The 27,867-nt window shown below is 44.3% G+C and overlaps 1 protein-coding gene across 2 annotated transcripts; it reads left to right on the top strand.

Moving 5' to 3' along the window:
- sack1hb (scaffolding CK1 anchoring protein Hb) lies at nucleotides 1–27,643 on the top strand. Of its 2 annotated transcripts, XM_088929773.1 has the most exons (6): nucleotides 1–114; nucleotides 13,286–13,344; nucleotides 16,503–17,008; nucleotides 19,083–19,247; nucleotides 19,633–19,757; nucleotides 21,126–27,643. In XM_088929773.1, exons 3-6 carry the CDS (start codon nucleotides 16,556–16,558, stop codon nucleotides 24,112–24,114), a joined length of 3,732 nt encoding a protein of 1,243 aa, XP_088785899.1. In that variant the 5' UTR covers nucleotides 1–114; nucleotides 13,286–13,344; nucleotides 16,503–16,555; the 3' UTR covers nucleotides 24,115–27,643. The 2 variants fall into 2 exon arrangements, with proteins under 2 accessions (XP_088785899.1, XP_088785900.1); XM_088929774.1 differs by lacking the exon at nucleotides 13,286–13,344.
- The last annotated feature ends 224 nt before the right edge of the window (nucleotides 27,644–27,867 follow it).

Raw genomic sequence — 27,867 nt, 5'->3', positions numbered from 1 at the left:
CTCGGCACAGCCGACCAAGGGAGAGTAAAGGGTAAGGACGAAAAGGAAAGAAGAACAGGAAAATAACAGAGAAATTTATACAGAAGAAAAAGCAAGAGGAACATACCTGGAAAGGTGAGAGTGAACTAACTTCGCAATGGGATTTTTTTGTGTGTGCTTTCGGACTGGACAAAACTACAGATGAAGAGTAAAGACGAAAGACATCGATCCCTACTGTATGTTAAAAGTCTTGCTCTGTTATAACTTGTTCAGTTACTTCATGAATTCTGATATGAGATTAAGCAGATTTTCGATGGGTTGGCTGCATGTTCCGTAACACCTAGATTAGTGTATAGTGTAGAAGTTTCCTCAGGTGCGATGAGACGATAGTTCAATGATTGCCTTGTCCACTGTGAGAGGTGCTTTATAAACAGCCATCCCTGTTGGGTCATTTATAAGGTGTTTTCATATTTCATACATGGAATTGTGGAGTATTCTATCAGTAAAAGAAAGAAAACCATAGGATAACTTCGGGTGCTCAGTCTCCTGACATTTTTCCCAACATGCGAACTACGCTCCTAGCAGTTTATATAGCTACTTTGCAGTAACACTTAAATGAGGGTGGTTAGGAGCCGCTGGCAGGGTCGCTGGGTGTGCAGAGTTCACTTTTCGCTAATGGTATTATCGGCCCTGGAGATTTTTAGACTGTATAAAGTGAGGGTGTGAGGGGGACGCTGCCTGTTACCTCATACCTGTGCGCCCAGCCCCGCGGGCCGCGGAGTGTGGACTCGCCATGGCGCTCTCGCCTTCCCCGTGTGCATGCTGGAACCCACCGACGCGACGTCAAGACGTGTAAGGGCTCCCAGAAGAGTATTATCGAGATTGGGCACAAGTTCACATCTCAGCAAAGCAATTATTTATTGCCCCCATCACCTACCCCCAAATACTGTGCCTTAAATGAAGAAATGCCTTTCAGAGTGGTTACATATTATGTTTATCCTGTAGTTGTACCGTGGGTTATATTAGGCTATTTAGTTTGACAAATTAGGACCTAAAAATCTGTTAGGAGTCAATTTCAGATTTGGCCTTTGCTGGGGGAAATCGTGTGATTTAAGACTTTAATTGTAATAATAAAACATGATAATAGGTGTAAACTGTTCAGTTTTGTTCGATGCGTCTGTTATTGTTTTTGGTACATATAACAAATATATACAACAAAAATGATCAAAAAACTTTCCCTGTTCTCACAGGATGTTAAAAGTTTTCAAATATGATGAAAAGATAAGGAAATATCTTGCTTCATGTTACAAAGTATATTGAGAGATTGAATGCTGTTTGTGCTTTGCTTTGCCATGTTATGTTAAGGGCTCATATTGTATTCACTCTTTGGTCTGTTTGTAAAAATACAGTAGCGTAAAATTGATGAGAGTACTCTTTTTGTTTTTGTTTGATTTGAACAATTTTAAAGGGTCATGAAAAACCAGAATAAAATGTTCTATTTCTCCTGATACTATCAGTGTTTGAATGCTGTCCTGTAAGTGCAAAGTGAGGCCTTTACTTCCTTGTGCATCGTTTTAATATTTCACCAGAAAAGACCACTCTAGAGGTGTGAGAAATAACACGGCGAGAAGCAGCAATGGAATTTTTCATTCTGGATGAGGACACCTAGAAAGCAAATCTTTTCTGTTTTCAGGACATTTCCCCTTTTTTAATTGGAAAGAGTGTACTGTATGCTCAGACACATGCGAAGCAATCACAAATGAACGTCTGTAGTTTCTTTGGATCTGGTAACCCAGATATGTAAAACAGATTGGATAAAAATACCGAGTGGCTCTTAAGGAATACATTTCCTGCTCCAGGTTCGATGAGGAATGCGGATCAACAATTTCTCCTCTTATGGAGGGGGTTCAAGATGTTTCACTCCCAAGTCAAATGTCCTGAATGCAGGTCTGGCCTGACCTAAAACTGAAATTAAGTGCAAATCTGAGAGTTCATATAGCCATGGGAAAAGCGAAATTGAATTTTGTTTTCATGTAAGCTATGTTCTGGAAAGCCCGTTGTAATTTTATGGGGATTTTTGAAATAAAAACAGCCTGTATGTTAGAGGATCTGTAGAGAACCCCTTTAAACGTGGGCCTTGGTGTATTGCTACTGTATGTTGCGTCGCCCGATATCTTTTGAGATTTGTAAGAGGCGTCTCCTCTGCGCCCATAACCAAGGTTGTCTCCAGCTTCAGTGTAAACATGAATTTGAATATATACGTACAGTTCTGCACTTTTGGAAAGAATTCTGTCTGCATGCAGTGAGATAAACATCGATCAAAGTACTGCCAGCAGGAAGACGAGGGGTTTTCTTGGAGTGCCTTTACTACTAAACTGTTGCTGCATGAATCCTACCCTTAGGTTTATTATTGTTTACTTATCTGCTCTTAATGTCCTCTAGGCTTCTTTGTTTCATTCTGCTGCATCGTAGACAGCACAATACTCAGTTGTGTGACTTCAAGGCTTTAAATCCAGGGTTTTCTCTGTGTTTCAGTCGTTTTATTTTAACCAGCTTTTCACTAGGTGGGGGAAGAGTTCATGAGCAGGGCGTGCTGCTGAATTGTTTTGTGAGAGTGTGCGTCCATCCACATTTTAGGTACGCATGCTTTGTTTTGTGCCTTAGTTATTCAAATTGTCATTTTAGACCTCCTCCCAGGGTAAACAATGAAATGAAATGGAAGATTTGCTGCAGGAATTTGAATTTGCGTGATTCATCTGTGATTGCGTTGAAATGAAGAAATGAGAGGTAAACCTCTGCTTTCATCCGGCAGCCTCCTCGCTGGTCTGAATCAAGCTTTTTTTTCCCAATTGGATTTGTTGTTTTAATTAGGTCATGTATTTGGGATAACCCAATTCCAAATACACAGGGATTATCCATGCATTAACTTTCGCCAGTGGATTGCTTTTCAGGTTCTTGGATTCCTGGACACAGAAAGTGATTTGTTGGGGCGTGTTTTTAAGGGCAGCAGCAGCAGTTGGAAGGTGTAGTGACCTCTTGCAGAGTCGGCCAATACTCAAGTGCTTGAGGGAATGGCTGGTGCCCTTAAGTTGCAAGTTGCGAGATGGAAGTTCTTTGCACTTGCCTGTGTCTGCATGTGTCAGAGGAACCGAACCGCCTAGGGACTGTTTGAGGTTTTTGTCTGTCCCTGACCTGCTGGTGTGTGTTGGGCCTGTTGTGCCTGCAGCGAAGAGCCAGGGGACAGATGACACAGGGGAATTATCCTGGACAGTGTGCTCACTTCCTAGTAGGCAGGAATAGGATCTTAGCTATGTGTTAAATGTGCGCAGTATGTATATCTCAACCACGAACATTATTGCAAAAACACAGGGTTGCCAGTTTTTCCAGTTCTTTCTTCTGAACTAATTTCCAATTCCAATTCCAATTCCTGTTTTTCCATTTGCACAATGGGAACTGGTTTGAAGGAGAGAAATAAAACTGGGTTCATCTTCAGCCCCCCCCCCCCACCAAACCTGCACTTTTAATCCACTTGGATGTGGTTAAATCTATACATACAGTGTTAACTAATTTGGATCAAATTAAAAGTAGCTATTATACTGAGGCAAATTTTATTTCCTGAGAGCTCCACTGAACCTTGATGAACTTAAATATTTCACTGCATGTCTATGAAAGTTGGCATATTGTAGCAGGAGCCCAGAGGGGAAAATGGATTGTTAGTGCTGCACGGCAGGCTGTGTAAGAGGAGGGTGTGCCAGGTGATTTGAGAAAAGAAGAGCCCTGAAGGGTCTGACCCTTTTGTGATGGCAGTGAGATATTTCCCCAAGGAGACCAGGGTTCGATAACCAGCACTGTTTTATCCTTTGTGGAGAACCCAGCTGACACCTGTCACCTTTGCAGCTCTGCTTGCAACCACGAAACTCGCAACCGCACACGGGGGAGTGAGGAAGCCGCAGAGTGTTTCTCTCGCAGCGAAATAGGCCAGCGTGATCCGGCCCCAGGCAGGCGATTGTGTGTCCTGCTCATACAAAGACAGAGCGTCTCCTTTCTGGAATAGTACCTAAGCGGAGTGTAGGAGGAGTTCAGAATAAAAATTCCATTTAAAAGCCCAGGCGTGCTGATTATCCGAGAGGTGCTGAGGAAAAAGCAGCAGATCCCTGCTGCTGATCTTGGAAGTCTGGAAGATCAAGATCTGTTTGCAGCTCGTCTGAGCTGTTCGCCCAGAGTTTGGCTGCAGTGGAAGACTGGGCCCCAAGTGTCATTGGTGGGATGTGTTGACAGCTCTTTCTCTCCAAGTGCAGTGGGGTCGGAGGTGAAGAGAATCAGAAAGGACTTGCGATTTGAAGGTGACAAGTGTGTTGTCTTGTAGGCAAGTGGTGGAACTGTGTTTGTGGTGTCGGTGATTGGTAACTGCTTTTCTACATGGTTAGGGGTGTGAGCAGTGAGAAAAGAACTAAGGATTCTACAAGCTGAAGAAGGAAGCCTTCTAGATGTAGGTGAAAAAAGTTAATGCAGTTGATATTTTGGGTCCATCCCTTTAAATTTTCACTGTAGTTTTGTTGTGAGTTTTTCTCTCTTTGTGGCCTGGAAGGATAATGATGGTATTCTACAAGAGAAATGGGTAAACCTCTAGTACCTGTACTTCTGGTTAATATATTCAAGATGGTGGATATTAAGTACAGCTTTCACACTTTGCTTTGAAACCTGGATTTAAAAAGCTTTGCTAAAACCTGGATTAGTACAGGGTCAGGGTGCGCTCTGTTTCATGGGTAAAATACCTTTTTTGTTCAGGTTTTGACTCTTCGGGTCCTGATTGATTCGTGATCCCCTGCAGGTAGCGGGTGAAACAGACGGGGGTCTCCCAGTAGCGGCCCTGCGTTCGTACCTCCCCTGCCGCTGCACAGACACAGGGTACGTGAGGGTGGAGGGGAACAGTGAAGCAAAGGGTTCCCACTGCAGTGCTCTGGACTGTCTCGGCCTTGCGAAGCTGCCCCGCGCCCTCTGAACACGGATCTTTCAGTGCAGACCCAGAGCTCCTGCTGCTGCTCCTGCTGCAGTCTATCTCTGCATCCAGGTAGAGAGTGGTATTGAGGAACAAGCTGCCTCTGGCGCCACCCCCGAGGGCAGATCCAGAGAACGTTGCCTCCTCCAGTTATTTTGCGAGTCAAGAAGCGCCGTACTCCGATGAGACTCCCTCTCTTGCCTCTTCCTTGGTTTGTTTTCTCTCATTCCTAAGGCGCCCGGTCTTGTCGGTGTCAGTGATTCAGCGGTTTGTCAGCTTGGAGTGCTGCAGCGGACGTCCAGGCATGATGAGTCCTGGTGGGAGAGGGGAACAAGACCCTGCCTGTACCTCCTAACCCTTGACTGCACATCTCACACAGTGAGGAGAGGCTTTCAGATATGCAAGTCTAGTAAAATTAGGTTGAGAAGCATTGAAACCGAAATGTCCTGTGTGACTGACAGGACTGAAGTGCAGAAATTGGAATTCGAAGTTGAAATATTAATGGCAAAGGTGCAGTATGTGCTGGGAGAAGCGACCTCTTGGGCTGAAGGAAGAAGAATGGGGATGTTATTTCGTGACATTTTTGCGGACTAGGGTTTCCTGCTTCCTTTGTGGTTGATGTGAAAATAGGTTCATTTCCAAGTAAACAGACCCTGATCTGCCGGGGTCCCCATGTGTCTACTTCATGGTACCTGAGAGCAGTGTTTACTCTCTAGACTCCAGAGTCTGGAGACTAGAGACTCTGGTGTCTAGGGTGTCTAGGAATGTGGTAGCTCACTGAAACAGGCCCTGTAACCGGCACTCTGAGTAAAGGGGCGTATTAAGAAGCTTTGTGCTGACTAAGCACAGTCTGGAAATCTGCTGCCTCTATTGGAAGTTGGAACTTTTGAAGGCGATGCAAGTTAATGTTTTTGTCTTTTAATTTTATTTCTTCATCTTTCTGCTTAAAGCTACAAGGGCTAGTTCAGTTAAATATCCAGCCGGTTAGACGAGGCGAAATTTCCGCACAACTCCGCACAGAGCTGCTGAAAGATGTCCCCTTTCAGACAAGTCGAACGGTCGCTCACCCTCGCAATACAAATGTGTTCTTTTATTTGTTGTTTTGGGTTTTTTTCCCTGCTGGTTAGAGCCTTTGGAAACAGGCCGGGTGTTTTAAACATAAGACCTGGTATTTTATAAATGTGAAGTGTTGATTAGTTTGACTTCCAGTGTCTGATTTTAACATCGCACATCCCCACACTTTAAAAATAAAAAAAACGTTGCGGATTTTTGTTCGATTTGACATTTTCTCACTGGGACTTTTTCCTTGAAAGAAAAATAAACCCTGTGATTATTTGTAGCAGAATCTCAGGAAAGAGAAAGAAGCAGGAGAGTAGTTCAGGTGGGGAGCTGCGTCAGCATGCGTAGGCTGCAAAGGAACAAGTAATAGGTTTATTCCATGCTGAAAAAAAGAAGAAAGAAAACACAACGTTTCGGCCATGGGGCCTTCTTCAGGTGTGAGCAGGAGAGGTAGAGATAACAGGACTGAGTCCCAGAGCTGCGATTTCTAACAGGAGCCAGGGCTGTGTCGGGGGGGGATCAGCAGTACCGTGTGTGACTGTCAGGACTGAAGTGTAGAAATTGGAATTCGAAGTTGAAATATTCATGGCAAAGGTGCAGTATGTGCTGGGAGAAGCGACCTCTTGGGCTGAAGGAAGAAGAATGGGGATGTTATTTCGTGACATTTTTGCGGACTAGGGTTTCCTGCTTCCTTTGTGGTTGATGTGAAAATAGGTTCATTTCCAAGTAAACAGACCCTGATCTGCCGGCGTCCCCATGTGTCTACTTCATGGTACCTGAGAGCAGTGTTTACTCTCTAGACTCCAGAGTCTGGAGACTAGAGACTCTGGTGTCTAGGGTGTCTCCAGACAGCTGTTGCTTCCGAGTGGCCAGTTGCTTCCTCCAGAGGGACAGAGGCTGAGAGAGTCTGTCTCTCCTGCTGCAGGGAGGGCAGCACGCAGCTTCAGGAGGTACTGCACCTCGCAGGGTTGCGGGAGACCCTTGACGTGGCAGGAGTGCGCTATGCAGGAACTGTTCTTATTGTGGGTGGCGGGTGGCTTCCAGCATCGCGGGACAAAGGTTTCTTTCTCGGGGAATTTGCGGGATGCAGGGATTGCCGGCCCAAGACCGCAGGGGGCCAAAGGGAAACGTTGATTGAGTGAACATGAAGACGGCTCGGTAATTGGTAAAGGAGATGAACTGTTAAAGTATGTAATTTAACTTCATGTCATTTAGCTTCATTTAGTGCTAGTCAAATTGTTCTGCTGTGTCTCAGAAGGGAGCGCAGTCTGCTGAGCTAGCTCAGTGTTTGACCTTGAGCAGCACGAGTAATCTGGGAGGCCGGCCTATTCTACCACCTTGCCTTCGGTTTCTCAAACCAGCACTGGTGAAGAGCTGCTGAAACATTTGTGACCCGACTGTATAAGTATATATACACTATCTTTGTTGTTTTTTTAAAATGCCAGAAATCCATCCTGGTACTCTAACTGGTCAGTATAGGTGTTGGGCTGAGGAGAATGGATTTGTCAAGTGGTATGAATTCTCTATGATTGTACAGCCCAGCTCAGCCTCAGTCCATTCCTGTAGCAGGACGCACCTTCAGTGCAGCCGGTCATGAGGTCGTTGGTGTGCAGGTTGGAACTGCATGTTGCATTGGTTTTCACCAGGTGATTAAAGTCAGTGACTGAGATTGGGTGACTCTGATGAGTTGGGTGAACTGGGAGTTAGTAATATTTTGACCAGTGTGAAGACATCTGGGTCTGGATAGCACCCTAGGAACAGCAGCGCCACCTTTAATCTGAACCCGCCCAGTATATTTAGTAACACTTAACAACTGGTCATAGGAGACACATATATGAAAGCAGCTATTACTAAAAATTACTGTGGTGTCACAGACCCTTATTAGCACTATTCTTGGACTACCTAATATAAATTATAGTCTTCGAGAACAGCCAATCATGAGACTAGCTCATGACCAGCCCCGCCATGAAACCAACCCCTCATGTCACATTCAGAAACTGTTTTTCAGATGACCCAGTTCAGAGCTCTTGCATAGTACAGGGAAAAGATGCACTAATGTCCCAAAACTAATGAGAAATAATGATAGCTTTAAGATTTAATCTTTTAGATTTAATGATAGCTTCCTGGTGGATTTCTGTAAAGCTGTGCTATCTTAACGTGGGTTCTGTGCGTGGGGGAATTAAAATCTGTGTTCAACAGCTTTCACCCCTGGTCATTCGATGGTCTGTAAGAATAAGAATTTTACATCTTGCATCCTGTTTTCCAGCAGATCTTTAGACTTTGAAAGAAAAAGGCGTGCTTGAATTCATATAATCTGAAGTATATAAATGCAGTATGTGGAGGCTGTGTTTTTTTAAATTTTATTGATACCATATGAGGTAATGTGTTTGAACTAAGACCTTAATGTCAGTTTTTGTACACCGGGCATCCAAGTGTTCTGAATGAAAACCTCCCTGGTGCTTTGCCACAACACTGGTCTGACTATTATACAGTACCAAGCAAGAGTGCTCACCTTGAGATGAAAAATGAGCCTGACTCTTGTGAAGAAGCTCCTCAATTCAGCTTCCAATATTGGTTCCCTACTGGTAAAGACCCAAAGCTTTCTGTGGTGTTTCAGCCAGATTCAGACTAGTTTCCAGCAGTGAAGGCTGACATCCTGTCTTTATCTAGTCAGGTAGATTCCTGCTTGCCTTCAGGATACAGAATCATGGGTGTGAATCGTGGCTACAATGAAGGTCTGTAGTCGGGCTCTAAAAGAGTTGTCAGATCTGCTGAGATTTATAGCTATAATATTGTTGCATATCATTAACTTGTTGATGCCACGTCGAGCTAGTCATGTACCTGCTGGTTTTTTTTATACCAAAGAAATAGCCCTGTATACCCCAGGCAGACAGCTGTAGGCAAGCACATTGTTTCAGAAGGTCATTGTGAGTCCCTACACAGAGTGACTCATAATGCTGAATCAACAGGCCTGTGTTTTAGAACTGCCTAGTGTGTACAAATAAACACGCACCTTGGCAATTCTCGCAGACTCATACACACACACCCTAGTGCTCGTGGAATGACAAACAGGGATGCACACGCAGGCAGCCTGATGTGGATTGCAGGCGATAGGGATCTGATTGCCCAATGGTTGGAACTTTGCGAGAGGCTTTCACAGTGGAGACGGATTTGAATGTTTCCATAGTGATGTATACAAGGAAAACACAGCTGTGCGGTGCCAGGATTCAGGCCTGCCGGGCTTGTCTGTTCAGAGTGCTCTTTTACCCCACAGGCACAGCACTGAGATTCAGGGTCCCTGATACAAGCAAGGGTTTTTGAAAGACGACAAGTGAGGACAATTAAAGGAACAGCACAGAGGCTTCCTGCCAACTTAGGAAATCCCCAGATCGGGAATGTTTCCTCAAGCTTGTTTTAGAACTTTCCATTTCTATCAAGGTACTGAGATGGAAAGATACATGCTGTAACAATACCTACAGAGTCTACGTAACAGGAGTAGGAAGGGCAGCAATGTAGGGTCCAGTTTACAAGAAGGGGGGGATGTTGCACCCCCCCGGTGCAAAGCTTTTGGAGACTTGTCCAGAAAGATGGAATTGCCGATCTAAGTGTTTCCACCAACTATTGGTGCGAATACTTACCAGTTTATTTTAGCTTTTGAGTTTTCATTGTAGGTTTTGCTGACACTTCACTTCTTTCACACAGATGAGTTTTCAGCCTGAGCAGTCAGGTTCTGATTTGGAATATTCACTTCAATCAAGTGTATATATACATGGTTTGTCATTAAATGAGATGGGACCTTGTACATTTACTGGAACTTGAGACTGAAAGATTTAAAGGAAGATCTTGGATAACAGTGGGCTTGCTTTTAGGACTGACTGAAGCAATCGGAGTTTGTTAGGCGCAGGACACTTCTAATCGTACCTCATTGACAGTATTTCTGATATCTCTGCTTTTTAAAAGCACCTATCAGGCCTATTCTAAATACCACAAGCGTAAATATTATGCCATATAGGAATTTTTAGGTGTGTGTTACTCAATATTCTTGGAAATTGTCCCTTTGAGATTGCAATGTGTAAAAAATGCTTTTGATTAGTTTGCCATATTTACCTGTTCAACAGGTGATTAATCAGTGAAATCAAGATCTTCTGAGCAGATCAGCAAGTTTGACTGTCCTAACATGATAAAACACCAGGGAATATTTCCACTTTCCTCCAGCTGCAGGGCACTGTGTTTATCTGCCGTATCTTTTGATACCTATGAAACTATTTAAAACGCATACTGGGGATTCACAGAAATGCAGGTCATCACAAACATTTCCTGTCCTCTTGTTTTGGAGAGAAAAAAAATACTGGCATTAAGTTATGCACCTGGCCTCTCAAGCGCAAACGTTTGTGGGTTTATTTTCCAGTCTGGAGTTTCTGGGTTTATTTTCCAGTCTGGAGTATGTGGGTTTATTTTCCAGTTTGTCACAGACAGAGGCTTAGATGAGTTGCTGGAGGATTTCATTCACTTCAGAGGAATACATTAAAATTGTGATCTGCTGTGATCATAACTATCGTTGCTTTACTAATAAAAGACACTATCTGTTCCAAAGACTACATTTGTACTTTTACGTAATTTTGAACCCACAGCCTTTCCATAAAGCAGTGTCTGTAGTTAAGCAATGTTTACAATCACAGCTGAGTTGTAAATATCAGGATGCCTTCATCTTCGCCGACTGTGTGTCTGGACTCTTGGAGTAAAGAACAGTGAATAAAGTCGAGGACCTGACTGTGTGGGAGCAACATGCTGCAGAACCAGAGATGTATTTTTCTTACACTTGGGGGGAAAAAGGAAATCTTTGGCTATTCTAAATCTATAAAGAATTTGTTAGATCCACCTGGTTTAGAAAAGCAGATTGTGTTTCATGTCTTGGCTCTCAGCATCAACCCCATGACCACATATAGGAGACGATAAGGAAGAGGCAACAGATGCCTCCAGTCCCTCCACCTTCGCCACCACTTGTTTTTTAAGACGTTACAGGTTACACAGCCCCACACTGGAGGCCTAGTGCCGAAAAGAGGAAGCTCGATTGTGATTGTGTCGCATCCAGGAGGCTGTGTCTCCAAGAGCAGCGAAATCCTTCACTAACTAACCCTTTGCCCTCCCCTGAGTGGCAACTGTGCACTGCCAATTGGGGAATCCCAGTCGCAGTCGGCTAGTAACTTGATCACAGAGCTCAGCCTGCTCTCCAGAGAAGTCTAATCCACTTGGGAGACCTGTATGTGTGATGGCTTTGTCAGGGTCTGTGTTTCGATAAGCACAGAGCTTTCTGCAGCCCTTGCTGTGCTGCAGTGTAGCTGTGTCACTTCCTGAAGTGAAGCCATGCAGAGCCAGTGTTGGGTGGACTCGAGGTGGAAAGTTTATCCAAGGACTAGCTGTACAAAAGCTGCATCTCCCCTCTCTGTTGCCTTGCTCTGTGTAGAATAGCTAACCTTTCTGACAAGTGCATGTTGGGTAGGAAAGTGTTACACCCACCCCCCACCCACACAGGAACAAGGGTTATAACAATGATCTGCCTTGTTTAACAGCTGGTGATTCCAGTTTTAAGAGATTATCAATTGGGATTGCTCTGATTACAATCACTTAAAAACACAAAGCAGATATTCTGCTCCTGGTGCTGTGTAGTGTAGGATTGTGGGGAATTTTGGAACAAAAGTTAGTTAGACAAACTACTAGAAACCTCTAATGAGTTTGCATACTGTCTTGTTTAGCTTGTCACTACGTAGTTTGGAACTATGCAATTCGGCTTATTAGTAGTTTCACTGGACCAATTTACAAATGCACTTCACAAGGTGTTGGTAATTTAAAGAGACCTATAAAAAAACAGTTGTGCTCTTCTGATTATCAACTTCATCTCCAGGCAAAAGAATGAGCTAAAACTGTAAATGAGCCAAGGTGTTTTTTTTCCTCAGCTGATTTCTGGGAATTTAAGTTGGGTTATGTAGGTGACATTTTAATTAAATCTTTTGTGCTTTGAACTCTACCATCGTGGAGTCTTTGCGTTTCTTGCAATTATCTTTAAATAGTCACACACCCATTGGAAGAGTCATTTGGAGACAGAAACACACCCAAAGCTGTGTTCCGGGACAGGACGAAAACCCGAGATGGAGTTTCCTTGTGCTTTAGACACCCTTCTCACAAGACAGCCTAAACCTTTTTACCCTTCTCTGCCTTACATTAAGAGCACATTGTGACTATCCCTGAAACGCATTCCTTATTACAGTCTTGATCCCAGACAGCCTGTGTCAGTACAGGTTTTCATTCCTTCTCATTTAACAATTTGGCTCTTAAAAAGCTCGATCCGCTCATTACTGGGACACATTTCACAGCTTCTTCCAACTCTGAGGTGCTGCTTTGAAGAGACCTAGAAAGCCTGCAGAGACAGGTCTGGGATTACTCTCCCCTGCTTTCGGAGGTGTTTGAAGGTTGTTGTTTTCAGTTCTCTGTGGCTTGGGTTCCCAAACCTAGACGCCCAGGCACTTTCTGGTTTTCAGTCCAGCAGAGCTTCATTACTTAATTGAAGCCTCAACAAGTGGCTCAATTGAAACTTGACTTTATTTCCCACTCAAAGATTTGGAATTTTATTATGAAATGTAATCGATAAAGGCAACCGCTACAAAGAGTCAAACCATTCAAATACATTTTTTTATGAAGTCAGTTACCCATTTTGTTTTGTCACCGAGAGCTGGGCTGGAACAAAATACCAACAGGTGTGTGGGCATCGGGGAAAAGGACTATGATTCCTTGGTCTAGACCACAACAATTCCAGCAATTACCACATTAATGGATCCAAGGATCTAATCCAACTTGTTCCACGCTTCCACAACTCTTTGTGTAAAGACGTGCTTCCTGTTCTCCATTTTAAATGGGCTTAGTTTCTACTTGTGTTCTCTGGTTCTCCAGTAAGTAAAATAACCTCTAGTTAGTAAACTACAGAAATGCCAGTTAAATGGGCCCTGGAATAAGTGTAACCAGTAGTATTTGCTTAAGAAGATGGTGTGGTAAAACTCACTGCAGCTGAGACATGCAGTTCAAAGAGTGAAAAGCTCCCTGTTCAGAATTAGCGTAGTCTTAATGTTAATGACTGGGAAACGAAATTGGCAGAACGCAAGGTTGAAGGCATGTAGCATAATGAAAACTGAACCCCGAAAACACGGAACCCTGGCAGTACTGACCCAGATCTATTCCCTTATTTTCCATTTGCAGGTCAGCTCAGCCTCACGGACGAATAAGGAACCCAAGAAGATCTGTTTTTCACAGTTTATGTAGGTAACCTTGAATGGCATTTTTTACATTTTTTCGTGCCGAATACTTGAAGCAGCTATGTCCATCTGGGGAAAAAAAGCTGTCCATAGGGCAGGAGTATGGTGCAGCAGGTAGGGCTCTGGACTGCCAGCACTGGTGGTCACGGGTTCGAATCCCAGGTTGGAAGCTGATGAAGAAGGTACTACCATTCACATTACTTGAGCAAATTCCCTGAATATAGTCTTGGGAATGGCCTACAGGTCATCATTGCAAAGCAGAATTTATTTGCAGTTGATTTAGCTGGTTAAATAAAAGATCAGCTTTTTAAGGGTGTATATACAGTAGGTGTTTTGAAACCTGCGACACCTTGAGAGCTCAGAAAACCTGTTACCTGTTCCAGGTCGGCCAGTTGTTCATCTGGCAGGGTCATTGAGAGCTGAGCTGTAATACAGGCCCGCAGAGACTGGTGCCCACAAGGAGTTCAGTGCGGCTTCCCTGACCCACCTGTTTAAAATTCCATTGGATTTCTTTTTGCTCAGCTGTCAGGAGAGCAAATCACTTATTGTACAACCTCAGAGAGCGTCCCGCAGCTTGCGGGACTGCATTTCGCAAAAGAGTGAGAGCCTAGGTCATTGCAGTCACATCCAGAACAGTTGTCTGTACAGCAGGCTGTAGTGCAGAACTTAATCCGTGTGTAAAGTGTAGAGGTGTTGAGAAATAGACTTATTTGTAAATGAACAATGATTCAAATCTGTATGTCACAGAGAAGCACAAAGGGCTAATGCAGAGAAGTAGGATATTTGACCAAAGTCATTTTGTTTGTTTTAGTGGCGACAGCAATAGGACCTACAGGTGCACCAAGCCTGAGTGCTATAGTGTGTTACATAAAACACCCATATGACATTTACTATCATTTGCATGTAATTCTGTAGAATAAACACGGTGACAGTGGTGCAAATGGATGTTGCATTTCTTATACCATGGTTAGATCTGAAGACATTAGCGTCTGTGTGTGCCATCTGTGAAGGGTGTTTTTATCCCCAGAGGTCGGAGGTAATGTTTATCTCCTGCTTATATGTGGTTTCAGTCTGGATATATATCTGCTCTCTGTGAGATCCGTTGGGAAGCAAAGTGTTTGGAGGCAATTGTACACAGATCATGTTACCCAGGTGTGCATCAATTTCTGGGTGTCCATGTCAGTGAGTGGTGCCACCTTTGGTACCTGTCTGTGTGGAGTTTGCATGTTCTCCTCAGGTTTGTGTGGGTGTGTGCTGTGTGGTCCAGTTCCCTCCCTCAGTTAAAGTTTGACTGGCAATGCTACAAACTATGCCTGGGATTTCCTCTAAGGTAAGTGCAGCTAGCCTCTCCACTACCTTAGGGCCAGATGTGGTTTGGTAGAACACGCAGGCCAGGAGAATAATGCAGGGAGTGAAAAACAGTAAAGAGGACAGTGTGAGCCCCCCTTTTGTCTGCACTCAGGTTTCATATACATTTTTGCTAAGGTTCGTTATTTCCAGCTGCTCCTCAAACAGAACTTTGAGTGGTCTCAACTTGATAGTTAAGAATTTGTTCCCTTATTATGAGCTGTTTTGTGGGAAATAGATTTTCAACACATGATAAACAGACACAGGTGGAGATGACACTCACCTGTACGAGGAGTGAGCAGTTTAAAATGTTGCGTTTTTCGCATTAAAAACATGTCAGAGATATTCATGGAGGTGAACCGTTGCGCGACTCCATTAAAACTGACCTTTTGTGTTTTTATTTGTTTTATTGACTCTTCCTATGCGGTGTGGAGCACCTTTAATCTGGTCTTTGTGTTCGAACTCTTTTCCTTGATGGACGCAGAGCTGCGCAGACACTCAAGAGCTGCAGCAGTGACTCTTCTCCGGACAGACTTATTTTTCCTTTCCAAAACGCTCCTCGTCTTTCCAGTGGGCCTTTTGTGGTTTTAGCAGGGAGCCCCCATCCTGCGGCGAGCGGGACTGGAGACGGGTGCCCCAGCTCCTCGTCCGAGCGCAGCCCCGCTCAGGAGAGGACAGCCCTGCTCGAGCAAGGCCTCGCCGAACCCCAGCCCAGGGCTGGTCATCTTCACTGCGGAGACAGAGGCGGGGAAAAACAGTGCATCTTCCTGCTTCTGTCTGGGGGACCTCTGTGGAGCTAATGACATGTCATATCGTAGTGAGGGGGAATTGTGTTCATATAAAAATGCAAGAGTGGACGTTTGCTAGGGGAATTGTTGTGCAGACTTTGTCCTTGAAGGCTGTTGTCAGTGCTCTGGTTCAGCTGTCTGCGTTGTCATCTGAAAGTGGTTTGCAGGCAGGAGACGTGGCCAGGAATGAAATTCCATGCGGACCCCAGTAGGTGCTGGTGTTGTTTTGGTCAATTACAGAAGGCAGGGCAATCTTGCATAAAGCCAGACAAAAGAGGGGCAAAAGAACTGTTTGGGACGCACAGACATTTTGCTATGAAGCCCAGGCATATAGAAACAATTTTGGAGGTACTGGCCAATAAAAAGGGAGGAATGTGACTCGGGGAGAGCCTAGAAAAGCACGAGGAAGAATCACCACGTCAGTCGCTGAGGATTTTGTTTGTAGTGGCAGCCTCATGCTCTGCCTGTTCAAAAGACCACACTGCACAAAGTAGGCATTTGATGGGGAAAACAAGTATTTTCTTAAATTTCTTTTCCTTGGAAATATAAAAAGTAAAATCACTGGGGCAAGTGAAAACAAGCTAAATGCTCTCTACAAGCAAGAGGCTTCTAGAGAAGGCCAAGAGCCCTCTGGAGTGTGTGGCACACCCCCCTCCACTGTAAATCTGCATTACACCCATCTGGGAGACGCCCCTGTGTCCCCAGGAGTAATGGAAATAGACTCAGGAAATCTTTCACCTCCTCTGCAACTCATTCTCAATGTAAAATAACCCCCTTATCTCCAGTAAGAATGTTCGAATCTTTGTTTGTGATGTTTGTCTGTTTTTGTGGTATTGTTTTGTTGAACCCTGCTGTAAAATACGTTTCCCATGGAGGATAAGAAAGCTTGAACTGAAGTGAAAAACGTTGACTATTTTTTCCATTGTTCCATTTTTCCAAAACTATTGTTTTCTAGCACCAAGGCACGTCCTGGTGTTCCTCTGTTGTGCGTCCTCACACGGCTCCTCCATTCCTCCTGTCCCGCAGGCTGAGTCTCCTCCCCCCTCCCTGCTCCCCGCCCCCTCTGGCCTTGCCCTGCCATGGCCCGCCGCTCCCAGAGCTCCTCCCTGGGGGACAACCCCCTGGACCCCAGCTACCTGCCGCCCCACTACCGCGAGGAGTACCGGCTGGCCATCGACGCGCTGGTGGAGGATGACGTGGAGGGCTACTACGAGTTCCTGCACGGCCAGGATGTGGTGGACTTCCTGGCGCAGCCGGAGATCGAGCACATCAAGCGGACGGTGCTGGCGCCGCGCATGGCGACCCAGCCGGAGTTCTCCTACTTGGAGAGCGGGTTTGCAGATCCAGATGGCTCCTCCGATACCTACTGGCCTGTCCACTCGGATCTGGAGGCCCCGGGGCTGGACCTGGGCTGGCCGCACCTGCACAGCTTCATCGGCTCCACGGAGGTCACGACGCTGGTCAACCCCTCCGACCCCAGCATGCCCAGCATCAAGGAGCAGGCACGCCGCCTCATCAAGGAGGCGACGCAGGTGAGCAGGCGGGGAGTGAGGACATCCGTGTGGGCAGCCGAGCACAGGTCACAGGTCAAGGGTAATCACACATCTGTCACAGGTCACAGGTCAAGGGTAATCACACGTCGGTCACAGGTCAGTCACAGGTCAAGGGTAATCACACGTCTGTCGCAGGTCACAGGTCAGTCACAGGACAAGGGTAATCACACATCTGTCACAGGTCAGTCACAGGTAAAGGGTAATCACACGTCTGTCACAGGTCAGTCCCAGGTCAAGGGTAATCACACGTTTGCCAAAGGTCACATGTCACAGGTAATCACAGTCTGCCAAAGGTCATGTCACAGGTTGGGCACAGGTCACAGGTAATCACAGTCTGTCACACATCAGTCACAAGTACCATGTGGTCACATTCTGCCAAAGGTCACATCACAGGTCAGTCACAGCTCACAAGTAATCACAGTCTGCTGAAGGTCACCGTCTGTCACACATCAGTCACAAGTCTCATGTGGTCACAGTCTGTAACAGGTCATAGGTGGACACAGGTGACACACAGGTGGTCACAATCCGTCACAGCTCCCTGTCTCTCTCAGGTCAGTCGTCACAAGTGGTCGTAGGTCAGTCACGGGTCACAGGTAGTCATAGTCTTTCAAAGGTCACAGTCTGTCATAGGTCGGACACAGGTCAAAGGATGCTGTCTTACATTGAGTAATTGCAGTACATATCTTGAGTGCATCTTCAGCCTGAACTTTAATTTATGATCTTCTGTAATCACGCTGAGGAAAAGAGAGCTAAAGTGAAGTGCTTTCATGTCATCCTGAATGGTAATGATAAATTTGAATATTTTCCTATGAAGTGATGTACCCTGGAGGTTTTATTATATAGGTTTAAATTAAATTTTTTTACTTCTACAATTACATTTGACATTACATTTAGGGGCATTACAATTAGACTCCAGTCATAATCATGCCTGTGGTTCCTCTTGTTCCTCTCGTTACTGATGGGGATTCCAATTGCAACACATCAGTACAGTAAAAGTGACCTTTCTCACGATGAACCCTGAACCCAGCTCTCATTCCCTATCGGGGGGAGAATAATGCAGTACTTAGAGGCACGATGTGACGTTTGTGAAGCTTACAGTTATAAGGGATGTTCTTTTATAGGGCTCAGAGTAACAGATGGTTAGTCATTAAACATTAAACTTTGAACGTAATCATTTTCTCTGTGCTGTTATTTCTAAATTTCTCCTTTACAATGGTTAATGCCAACAGGTATCCTTTAATTAGATGAGTTTGAATGTGTAATTGTTATACACTATTTTCTGTGCACAATCCATAATGAATGACACCCATTTTGAATACTACTGGTGCTTCATAAATCTACCCTGTATGAAGAAACATAAGATTTTTTATATTTTCAAAAAATATTTTTATGACCTTGCCATGGGTTTTATGAGGATGTGGGTCTGGTCTTATACCTCAGTGGGAATCTCTGTGTTGTTTGTACTCAAGGCCCGACACAGAGCCTGGGGCCGGGTTGGAAGAAGGCCTGACTTCAGTTGAGACAGTGAAAGGCTTTGCGTCAACGCTAGTGCCCCTGCTGCTGGAGGTGTGGGTAGAGGCCTCAACGAGTGAGCAGGGCAGCTCTGAGAGTGCATTTTTTTAAAAAACATTTTGAACCGTGCTATAAGCTAGTGCTCTTTGCCAGTAGCTACTTGGAATACAAAACTCTTATCAGTATCATCATTATTATTACAGAATTGTCAAAAAAATGTCAATATGCTGTACAGTACTTTGATAATAAAACTGTACGTATGCAGAGTATTTGTATGGCACTTTCTCACTATGCCAGCACCTTTCAACCATGATTAAAAGGCTGACTGTGAACACACAGAGGAGATTGTTCCAGACAAGGTGTATGTGAGAAAAAAGAAGCACATAAGGCAGTGCAGAACAGTACTGAGGACACAAGCAGTGCTTGATGTGAAATTGGATTTATGGAATCAGGGAGCATCTGTATATACTGTGAGAGTGTGGTTCCTAGTGGATACGGTCAGAGTAGTTAAGTGACTGGCTGCTGTGCTGTCTTGTCACAGGTCATCGCTGTGGTGATGGACATGTTCACCGATGTAGACATCTTCGCCGATCTCCTGGATGCAGCTATGCGCAGGGTACCGGTCTACATCCTGCTGGACGAGCTCAACTCCCACCACTTCATATCCATGGTGACCAACTGCAAGGTCAACCTGGACATGATCCACGTGAGTCCCTTCTGAAACCCCCGGGGGAGGGGAAACCAGTCGCAGGCCTGGTACTACGTGGGCACTGCGGGTGAACGATTTTCGTTTTCTACACCCAAACGGGGTAGGGAAATTAAAAACAAGTATTTTGTTGTTGATGCAAGAGGTTGATTTGAGAACGGACCAGATCTGCCACCCTGACGGCATTTTTCTGTTGGCACAGGTCAGGTTTTGAAGCGTCGAGGTTGGTCTCTCCGTTGTCTTGGGTCACGCACCTCTGTAGAAACAGCTCCGAGTGCACGCTCAGTGATGTTTACCGTCTCGCGAGTTGTAGAGCGGCTGGTGTGAAGGGGGAGTGGTGCCCAGGCTGACCGGCCCCGTGTCTGTGTCTGTGTCTGTGTTGTAGTCCATGCGGGTGCGGACGGTGGCTGGCACCACTTATTTCTGCCGCACTGGCAAGTCCTTCAAGGGCCAGGTGATGAACCGCTTCCTGCTGGCGGACTGCAGGGCTGTGCTCAGTGGGAACTACAGGTGAGGACGGCTGCTTTTACTTACCTGTGTGTGTGTGTGTGTGTGTGTGTGTGTGTGTGTGTGTTAAAATCCAGTCAGGGTTCTGAAGTCCTCACGAGGGGAGGCGCTGTTAAACCAGACAGCACTTGGTGTCACACGCAGCCTGTTGACTGTCCAGAAAGGGTCTCAGACTGTTGGGACTATTGAGAAGAACCTGTCAATCTGGGTTCCTGGCTTGGTGGGATTTCAGCTACCTGTACATTTTGTTGTATGGCAATGCAAACTGTATTTTTTTTATCAAAGCAATTATCCCAACAATACAGCACTAATTTATTTTAAAAATTAAGACCGTAAAGGGCCGAATGGGGTGGTACAAAGGAAAAAGAGAAATGGAATTCTAGCTCATCCCCAGAGTGGGCCAGTAGGGTGTATTTTGGGAGTACTTGTGTAATCATTGTGATGTGAAGAATTACAACAATGTGCCCACTCCTGTGCTCACGGTTCTTCCTGGTGTCCTTATCTACACCAACACCCTGCTGAGCTTTACACCAGCGATTCACCAGGAGCTTTGAACCCTTTGTGGATACTACAAATGTTTGTTCAGTTTCCTACTCAGTTTCTTTATGATGGAAATGGTTGTTAATGCTTTCTTCCGTTAAAAAAAACATCCTCCCATTAATTTTGGAAATCACTTCTAGATTAAACAGTGAGGTTGCGGGTGCCATTAGCAACATAATTGATACCCATAGCTGTAAAACAGAACTAGCCTGCAAGACGATAGATATATAGCTGTTTCTTATGAGTGTTTTTTTAATTTTGTGTGCTGAATTCATAATGACATCTAGTGGTTAATGAAAGAAACGGGTCTTTTTAAACCACATGATCAAAACTTATTTACTCCAAGTATTTCCAGTCTTCCGAAGACATCCCTGCTAGATAGAGATGCCAATAACCAATTAAATTGTCAGTGTGAGAGTGCACATGCCCTGCTGTGGTCTGGTGTGTGGTCTAGGGTACAGAAGACCCAGTGCCTGTAGCAGGTGCTCAGGTCCTTACTAAAAATAAGCTGCTTCTCTGGTAATTAATGGAAAACTGCAACAGGAGAAAAATATTACATTGAATCTGTATTTTCACAGATCTTCACAATATTTTTCCACATCATTACTGCATATACATGGCTTCGCAAAAGTATCCACACCTTTTAAAAGTTTTCAAATGTTGCTCGATTACAAATGATACTTGTAAATGATACACCTTTTTCCAATCTGTATTTTTATTGCAAACTCACATGCCCAAATAGAAAATTTTAAAGACAAAACCAGTTATTTGTCAGCAGATACCTTAAAGACAGTCAAAAACTGAAATATGCTTCTCTCTTGCTCTCTGCAGCTTCATGTGGTCGTTTGAGAAAATTCACCGCTGCATTGCCCACCTCTTCCTGGGGGAGCTAGTAACCACATTTGATGAGGAGTTCCGAATCCTGTATGCCCAGTCCCAACCACTGGTACTGGAAAAGGCTCTGGTGCCTATTTCAGGGGACAGTGGTTACTCCACCTCCCAGTATGGCAATAACAGGGTGCCATCATTCCGAAATCCAAGAGGCTTTCTGCACGTGGAGAGCTCCCGGCACTCTGAGCGTTCGGGATATTCCGATCGGATGGACCTGGACCGGGACATGGCGCCGTTCAGGCGGGAAGACTCTTTCCGCCACCCCCCGGAGCTTGGCCCCATGCAAAACTACAGCAAGAAGTACTCCCAGGCATTAGAGATGGAGAGGTCTTACATGGACCAGGGCAGGTCTTTGATGACCTCCATGAAGATGGAGATGAATGCTTATAAGAGGCACAGCTACGCAGAGGGCACCCATGAGAACTATTCGTCTGCCCGGCAGTTCATGAAGCACCGTGTTATGAACAACCTGGAGGAGATGGAGACTCAGAGCGGCCAGTTCCAGAGGGAGCAGGCCTACCATTGGGGGGGAGGTCCAGGGTCGGGACACGGCATCTATGAGAAGATTCGAAGCAGAGGGTACCAGCACATGGAAGAGTATTCTGATGACCCTCGATACCCCCACGAAATGAGTGAGCATGAACCGCCTGGCATGGGCAGCTACAACCCCATGTTGGATTACATGTCTTCTAACTCCTCTAAGGAGGTTAAGCATGGTTCTGGCAATGTGTTGGCTCCTGGGGAGGGTCCTTATGGTCAACTGACGAGAAGACAGAATACAGGTCAGCCGTACGTCTGTCAGAGCTCCCCCACACAGCTGCACCCCCCTGACCAGAAACACATGTTCCATGAATCTAGCCTAGACCGGCAGCCACAGGACCCGACTGTCAAGCAGGGCTTGCGGAAATGGAGGGTCACCTCCTATCTCAGTGGCATTGAGGACCCCGCAGAGCAGGGTCTGCAGCAGCCCATTGGGTCTGATGCCTTTGATGAGCCCCCACAAACATCAGAAGGGCCACTGCATGGTCCAGAATCCTCATTGCCAAGGTTCACTACAAGAGAGTTCCCTAAGATACCGAGTTTCAAGACTGAGCTCCCACGATATGGCAAGCCGCTCCTGCCCGAAGCTTCACACGGTCCCCAGTCCGGAGAATCAACCTCCACGACAGCAGTCTCGAAAAATACTACAATATCACCAGCCACAGCAGCCGAAGAGACAGAGAGCAGAGAACCCAAAGAAATCAGTATTACTAAGCATGAGTCCTTCCGCAGTAGAATGAACCCCTTGATTCAGAGGAGCTCCAGATTGCGCTCTTCACTCATCTTTAGTTCCTCTAAGTTAGAGCAGCACAGCTCCTTAATGCTGAAAAGTGGACTTAGCCAGAAGGACAACCAGACAGAAGAGGAGGAGACTGATAACCTAAAGACATCTATTGTTGCTCAGATCCTAGAGAAAAGGCGATCTCTCACAAGGGAACCTTTTGAATTTAACTTGACTGGCAAAGACAGAGACAGACAAAAGACAGAAGCAAAAGATCCTCCTCTAGCTGAAGCAGCTAAAGCAGAAGAGCCACCAAAGGTTGCTGCAGTTAAAGAAATGCCAAAGGTTCCTGTACCAGAGAATCCACCAAAGATCACCCTGCCAGTGGAACTTAAACCATCACTCAGCCCAATCCCCCCAACTGACATGAATGATCCAGACAGTAGGCTCAGATATTTTAAAGAACTAGCTGCCAAACGAAAGGTTTCCAAAATGGCTGCAGATCTTGCCTCTAGGGGTCCAGAACCCGCAACCAAAAAGCCAGACCTCTCTTTGAAATCAGCAGAAACTGCCATCAAAATTCCAGAGATCTCCGTAGACCCGCCAGAACCCCAGGCCAAATTACCGGAGCCCCAGCCTCCAGCACCGCAAGAAGTCAAACCGGTGGCTGAGGTTTTGAATAAAGAACCTCCGTCTAAATCGCCCAAACCCTTCACCAATCCTTCACCCAAATTCTTCAGAAAAGATCCTTCAAAATCTTCCAAGACCCCTGTTCCTCGCATTGTGTCATGTTCTGAGGATATTCTAACAGATGCTACCGACTCTCAGAAGAGTGAGCTAAAGAAGGCGCGTAGTCTGAGTATCTCGGGCCTGAACACAGGTGAGTCAGTGGAAAAACTAAACAAGACCCATGGGTCCAATTCTTCCCTGAATATCCTGGATGGAGGTGAAGGGAAGCAGGACACCAAAGCGTTGGATTTCATCAAGAAGCAAACTCAAAAGCTCAAGGGACTTCTTGGACAAAAGAGCGATAAGAAGGGGATGCCCGCCACTTCAGAGGAGAAGGCAGCAGGCCAGACTATGAGGACAGTCCCAGAAGTGTCTGAGGAGCCAGCGGTCAAGACTTCCACGGAATCGGACAGCACAGGCGCGTCCACCCTGGGCGAGAGTGTAAAGGCTACAGAGAGCAAAGAGGAAAAATCCCCCCATAAGTCTCCACCATCGGCTCCACCTAAAACCAGCCAGACACGTTTCCAAACGTCCACTTCCAATGTGCTCTACAGCAGCAACCTGAGGGATGACACCAAAGTCATCCTGGAGCAGATCTCGGCCAACAGCCAGAAGAACAGGCTGGAGAAGCAGGCCACTAGCAGCACGGATGATTCCAAGGAGGAGCAAAGCGGCCAGGCTGCCGACAGCGCGGAGTCTTCCAGTCCCATTGGAGTGTATCAGATTAGGAACCGGTTCCAGCGGCCCCAGGCCAACCCCGAGGAGAGGGACAACCTGCTCAAGAAGATGGAGAGCATGCGGAAGGAGAAGAAGGTCTACAGCCGCTTTGAGGTGTTCTACAAAAACAAGGAGGAGGGGACCAAGGCCGCGGACTCAGAGGAGGACGGGAGCACAGGCAAAGCGAAACCGAAACTGGGGCTTTTCAAAAGCAAAAAATAGGGCTGGGGGCGAAAATCCCACAAGAATAGGAGCTCTTGTGGTATACCGATGAAAGGCAGAAGCATCAAAGGGAGGAAAAATTATGCTAGTGAAAAGAGTAATTTATGAAGTTACTTTTGCATTGTTTACATTGGATTTTGTAAAAAAGCAAAGAATTCAGTCAGCATGATGACATTGTCAGATCTCCCTGCTAAAGAGACTGCCATTAGGATTTGCTTTTAGGGTGACTTCCATGTATTTTGCTACATGATAACGACAGGCTGTCTGCTTTGCTCTCTTTGCACTGTGACCTTAGGTCTCTTAGGGAAAGCTGCAGGGTGGACTGTAGAGTCTAATTGGAGACTGGCCCACTCGGATTTTCGCCTTCTGTTTATTTCAATGTTATTAACTGGACCCTTGAGTAACAAGAATGGCAGAAAAGGTGCTTCTAACTGGCGTCTCGGACTGGAATCGGCCAGCTGAAAACTGCAGCATTCTCTTCTCTGTACAAGCACTGAACAAGCGATGTTTTCTGTTTTTTATATAATTCCGTATTTTAAACAAAGTAGTTGTGACACAGTCATTCTATTCTACATCGTTGCATCAAGTGGATGGAAAAAAGGGAGCAAGCTTTTTACCCTTTTATGGGTGGGAAAAACATGGATTTAGGTTCGGCAGCACAAGAAAATCAAGGCCAAACTGGAATTCATCCAGCATGTCTGTCTAACTACTTTATTAGAATGTTTGTCAGTGGAATGTGAATGCGATTTTATTCCAGAAAGATATTTATACCCCTGACTTCTTGTTGTTTCCAAAGGGATCATCAGCACGATTTATTCTTGCAATGATTTTTTTAAATTCTAACTTTGTTTTCCAAATTGTCTTTTTATTCTTGCCCTCCATTCTGCACATGGAGTGATATTTGTTCCACTTTTAGAAAATGTGATCAAGAAAAAAATCCTTTAGGATAGATGACAAAGGGCACACACCTTTGTGAACTGAAGAAAAGTAGCATTTTCCTTACGTGGGCTCTGTTTCAGGCTTTTCAGGTGTCTGTTAATATTGTAGTCTTGAATTCAACTTTTGCTAATGTGCAAGGAGCAAGCCCTTAACGCAGCAAGCAGAGCCAGGGGTCTCAAGCAGATTTCAGATGGCTTCTGTAGAGGTTCACAAATGCAAGCTGCTTTTGCCTCTGCTGATTGGAGGTTTATTGTCCCGCAGGACTGCACGTTTAACACCTGCACTTGTTAAACTGCACTTCCCTGACTATATTCAGCCTTGTTCATCTCAATAGGCAGATTAGCTACACATACAGTAATAAAATAATTTCCCTTGTATGTGTAATGAAATACAGTATCCTTTGTAAACTTCCTCCAGCACCATCAATATAGAACTATCTTTTCCAGTTGCTTTCAAACTTAGGATTAAAGCTACAATACGGTGAACAGAAAATTCATTAAAACAAGTTTGGAGAGTTTGCAGAATAAAGATCAGAAAAATGGAGGAGACACAGTTGCTCCTGCCTGCTTCCAGCATTTCAGATGCATATTTAGTAGTAAGCAGTGGCCAAATATCAGATCCTTGCAGAATAGTATTTTATTTTGCCCGTCACTTTTTGTTAGGTACTTTAACACAATTCATTAAGTCTCATCCAAAATGTTTGCTGTATATCTTTTACCGTTTATAACCAAGGTGCTCCGTTCAGGAGATTTATGGGGATTCGGGAAACATTTTCCGTTTTAAACCAAAGACCTTAATATCGATTTGTTACATGGTATTTGTTCTTCTTGCACTCTACCTTATGTACAAATGCCAAAAGATAGGAATATTATTGATCAACTATTATTGAAATACAGCAAAACCTGGAGTGATAGTTCCCTTTTCTTAAGTTAGCCACATTTTGGGAACTTATTCTAGATTGTTAGACACAAAAGATCTTGATTTTCCTAAATTGCACAGTTTCATCAACTATTTGAAAAAAACTTAGTAGTCTAGGACTAACTATTTTAAGTTAAGCTTATTACTGTATGTCATCTGGGACTAACTACAAATATATACTGTATAATTTGTTTTATCTTTCGTGTGCCTTACTATACCACTTTTAATGTCTTTTTATTGTGTGTATATAATGTAAAAAAGACTCTTGTGCCTTATTGTGAGTTACTCCTTTCTATGGCTCTCATGTTTTACAATGCCTGGTACATACTAATTGCCAGAAAGTAATACCAGCGTCCCTCAGACACTGTAAAGCCCAGCAGAGGAAGATCAACGTGTTACTATTTTATAAACCATGGTTTTAACAGGTTGTTTGTTTGCATATAAACATTTACTCTGTATATGGGTTATCATATATAATAAGAATTGCATATAAAATACCTTCTTACATGTCCTTCAATGGCTTTGTTTTACGTTACAGAATGTTATACTGTAATTATTGTATGCAAACTGTAAAAGTGGGATGAAACACCACCATCGTTCTTAAACAGTCTATTGCATGTGTGTTCTGTAATATAGGCACTACCATTCCTTTTTAAATCCAGTTGTTTGGCTAAATTAATTTTAGGACCAATGTTTAAGTACCTGATCAGTAATCACTGCATCTGCTTGTATTAACTTTGAGAAAAGTTGTTATAGAACTAAAAAGTAAAGCAAATATAGTGATTTAAAAAGTTATCAAGATACCATAGGATATAAATAAAAGGATCGTGTAGCCTTTAAGGTTCTCCACTGCACTAAAGCTCGAAAAATGTTTCCTTTAGGTGATTTGATTCCAGTGGAAATAGACTACTTGAGGTTGTTAGCTCAAGCCATAATACTGTATATGTGCCATATTTAGTTACTGTTCATTTTTATTAATAAACCAGGAAGGAAATGATCTGTACAACACCATTTTTAATTCCCATTGGAGTTTAGTGGTGTTGAGGGCACAACGCATCTGTGGTACCATATTAAGGAATAATGAATGGTGTTTCAATAACTGTGAACTTGAACTGTTTCTATGAAAGCAAAGATTTTATTTGGACTTACCTTCATTTTATTTATTGTCCAACTAAGCAATAAAACCATAAACACTGTATTAAATTGCAGGGAATTGGTCATTTCCTTACAAGAACCTTGACACAACTTCAACCTGAACCCAGTTTGCCAAGGCTTTATGTTAAGAATATTGAGACAAGACCAGCATCAGAACCTTTAAGCTTGACTCTTGCTTCACCAAGTAAAAACAGCTGAACTGTACACTTATACCGCATTTCCTGGTTGACTTATGATGTATGATGTTCTCTAACCGCAATGACTCCGTAAATGCCATGGTTTAAATGTAAGTGGGAGAGTTGTATCTAAAAGCACTGTTCTAAAAACGATGAACTGCAATAACTTTGCAGTGGTTTTTGTTTGAATAAAATTGTAAATACTGTAGAAGTAAAAATAAATGTGTGATATTAAGACTATGGGTGCAGGGATTTAGCCAACTCTGTGCAAAACTGAAGCCAGAGCTGCCAAGGTGAACACAAGTGTCATGTTAGAATAAAACATTCTTATTAAAAAAAAACCTCTACCTTGTGACTTATTTGAAGTACTGCTAAGTGTTAGACTAAAGTAGGGGCTGTACATTTGTAGTTCGGTGGAGAGAATTATGGTGAATAGCAAAATCACTTATAACCATGTCCATCCCAATATTATAGCATTATGTACTACAGTATATAACATAACTGATTAAAAGACATAAGTAACCCTTACATGATGGGTTCTAATACATTGGCTTTAAGTTCATTT

Source organism: Atractosteus spatula, chromosome 12 (genome assembly GCF_055471065.1).
Source record: "Atractosteus spatula isolate fAtrSpa1 chromosome 12, fAtrSpa1.hap1, whole genome shotgun sequence".
Lineage (NCBI taxonomy): Eukaryota > Metazoa > Chordata > Actinopteri > Semionotiformes > Lepisosteidae > Atractosteus > Atractosteus spatula.
Note: the sequence above shows the minus strand (reverse complement) of the source record. Positions and strands in the feature narration are given on the sequence as shown.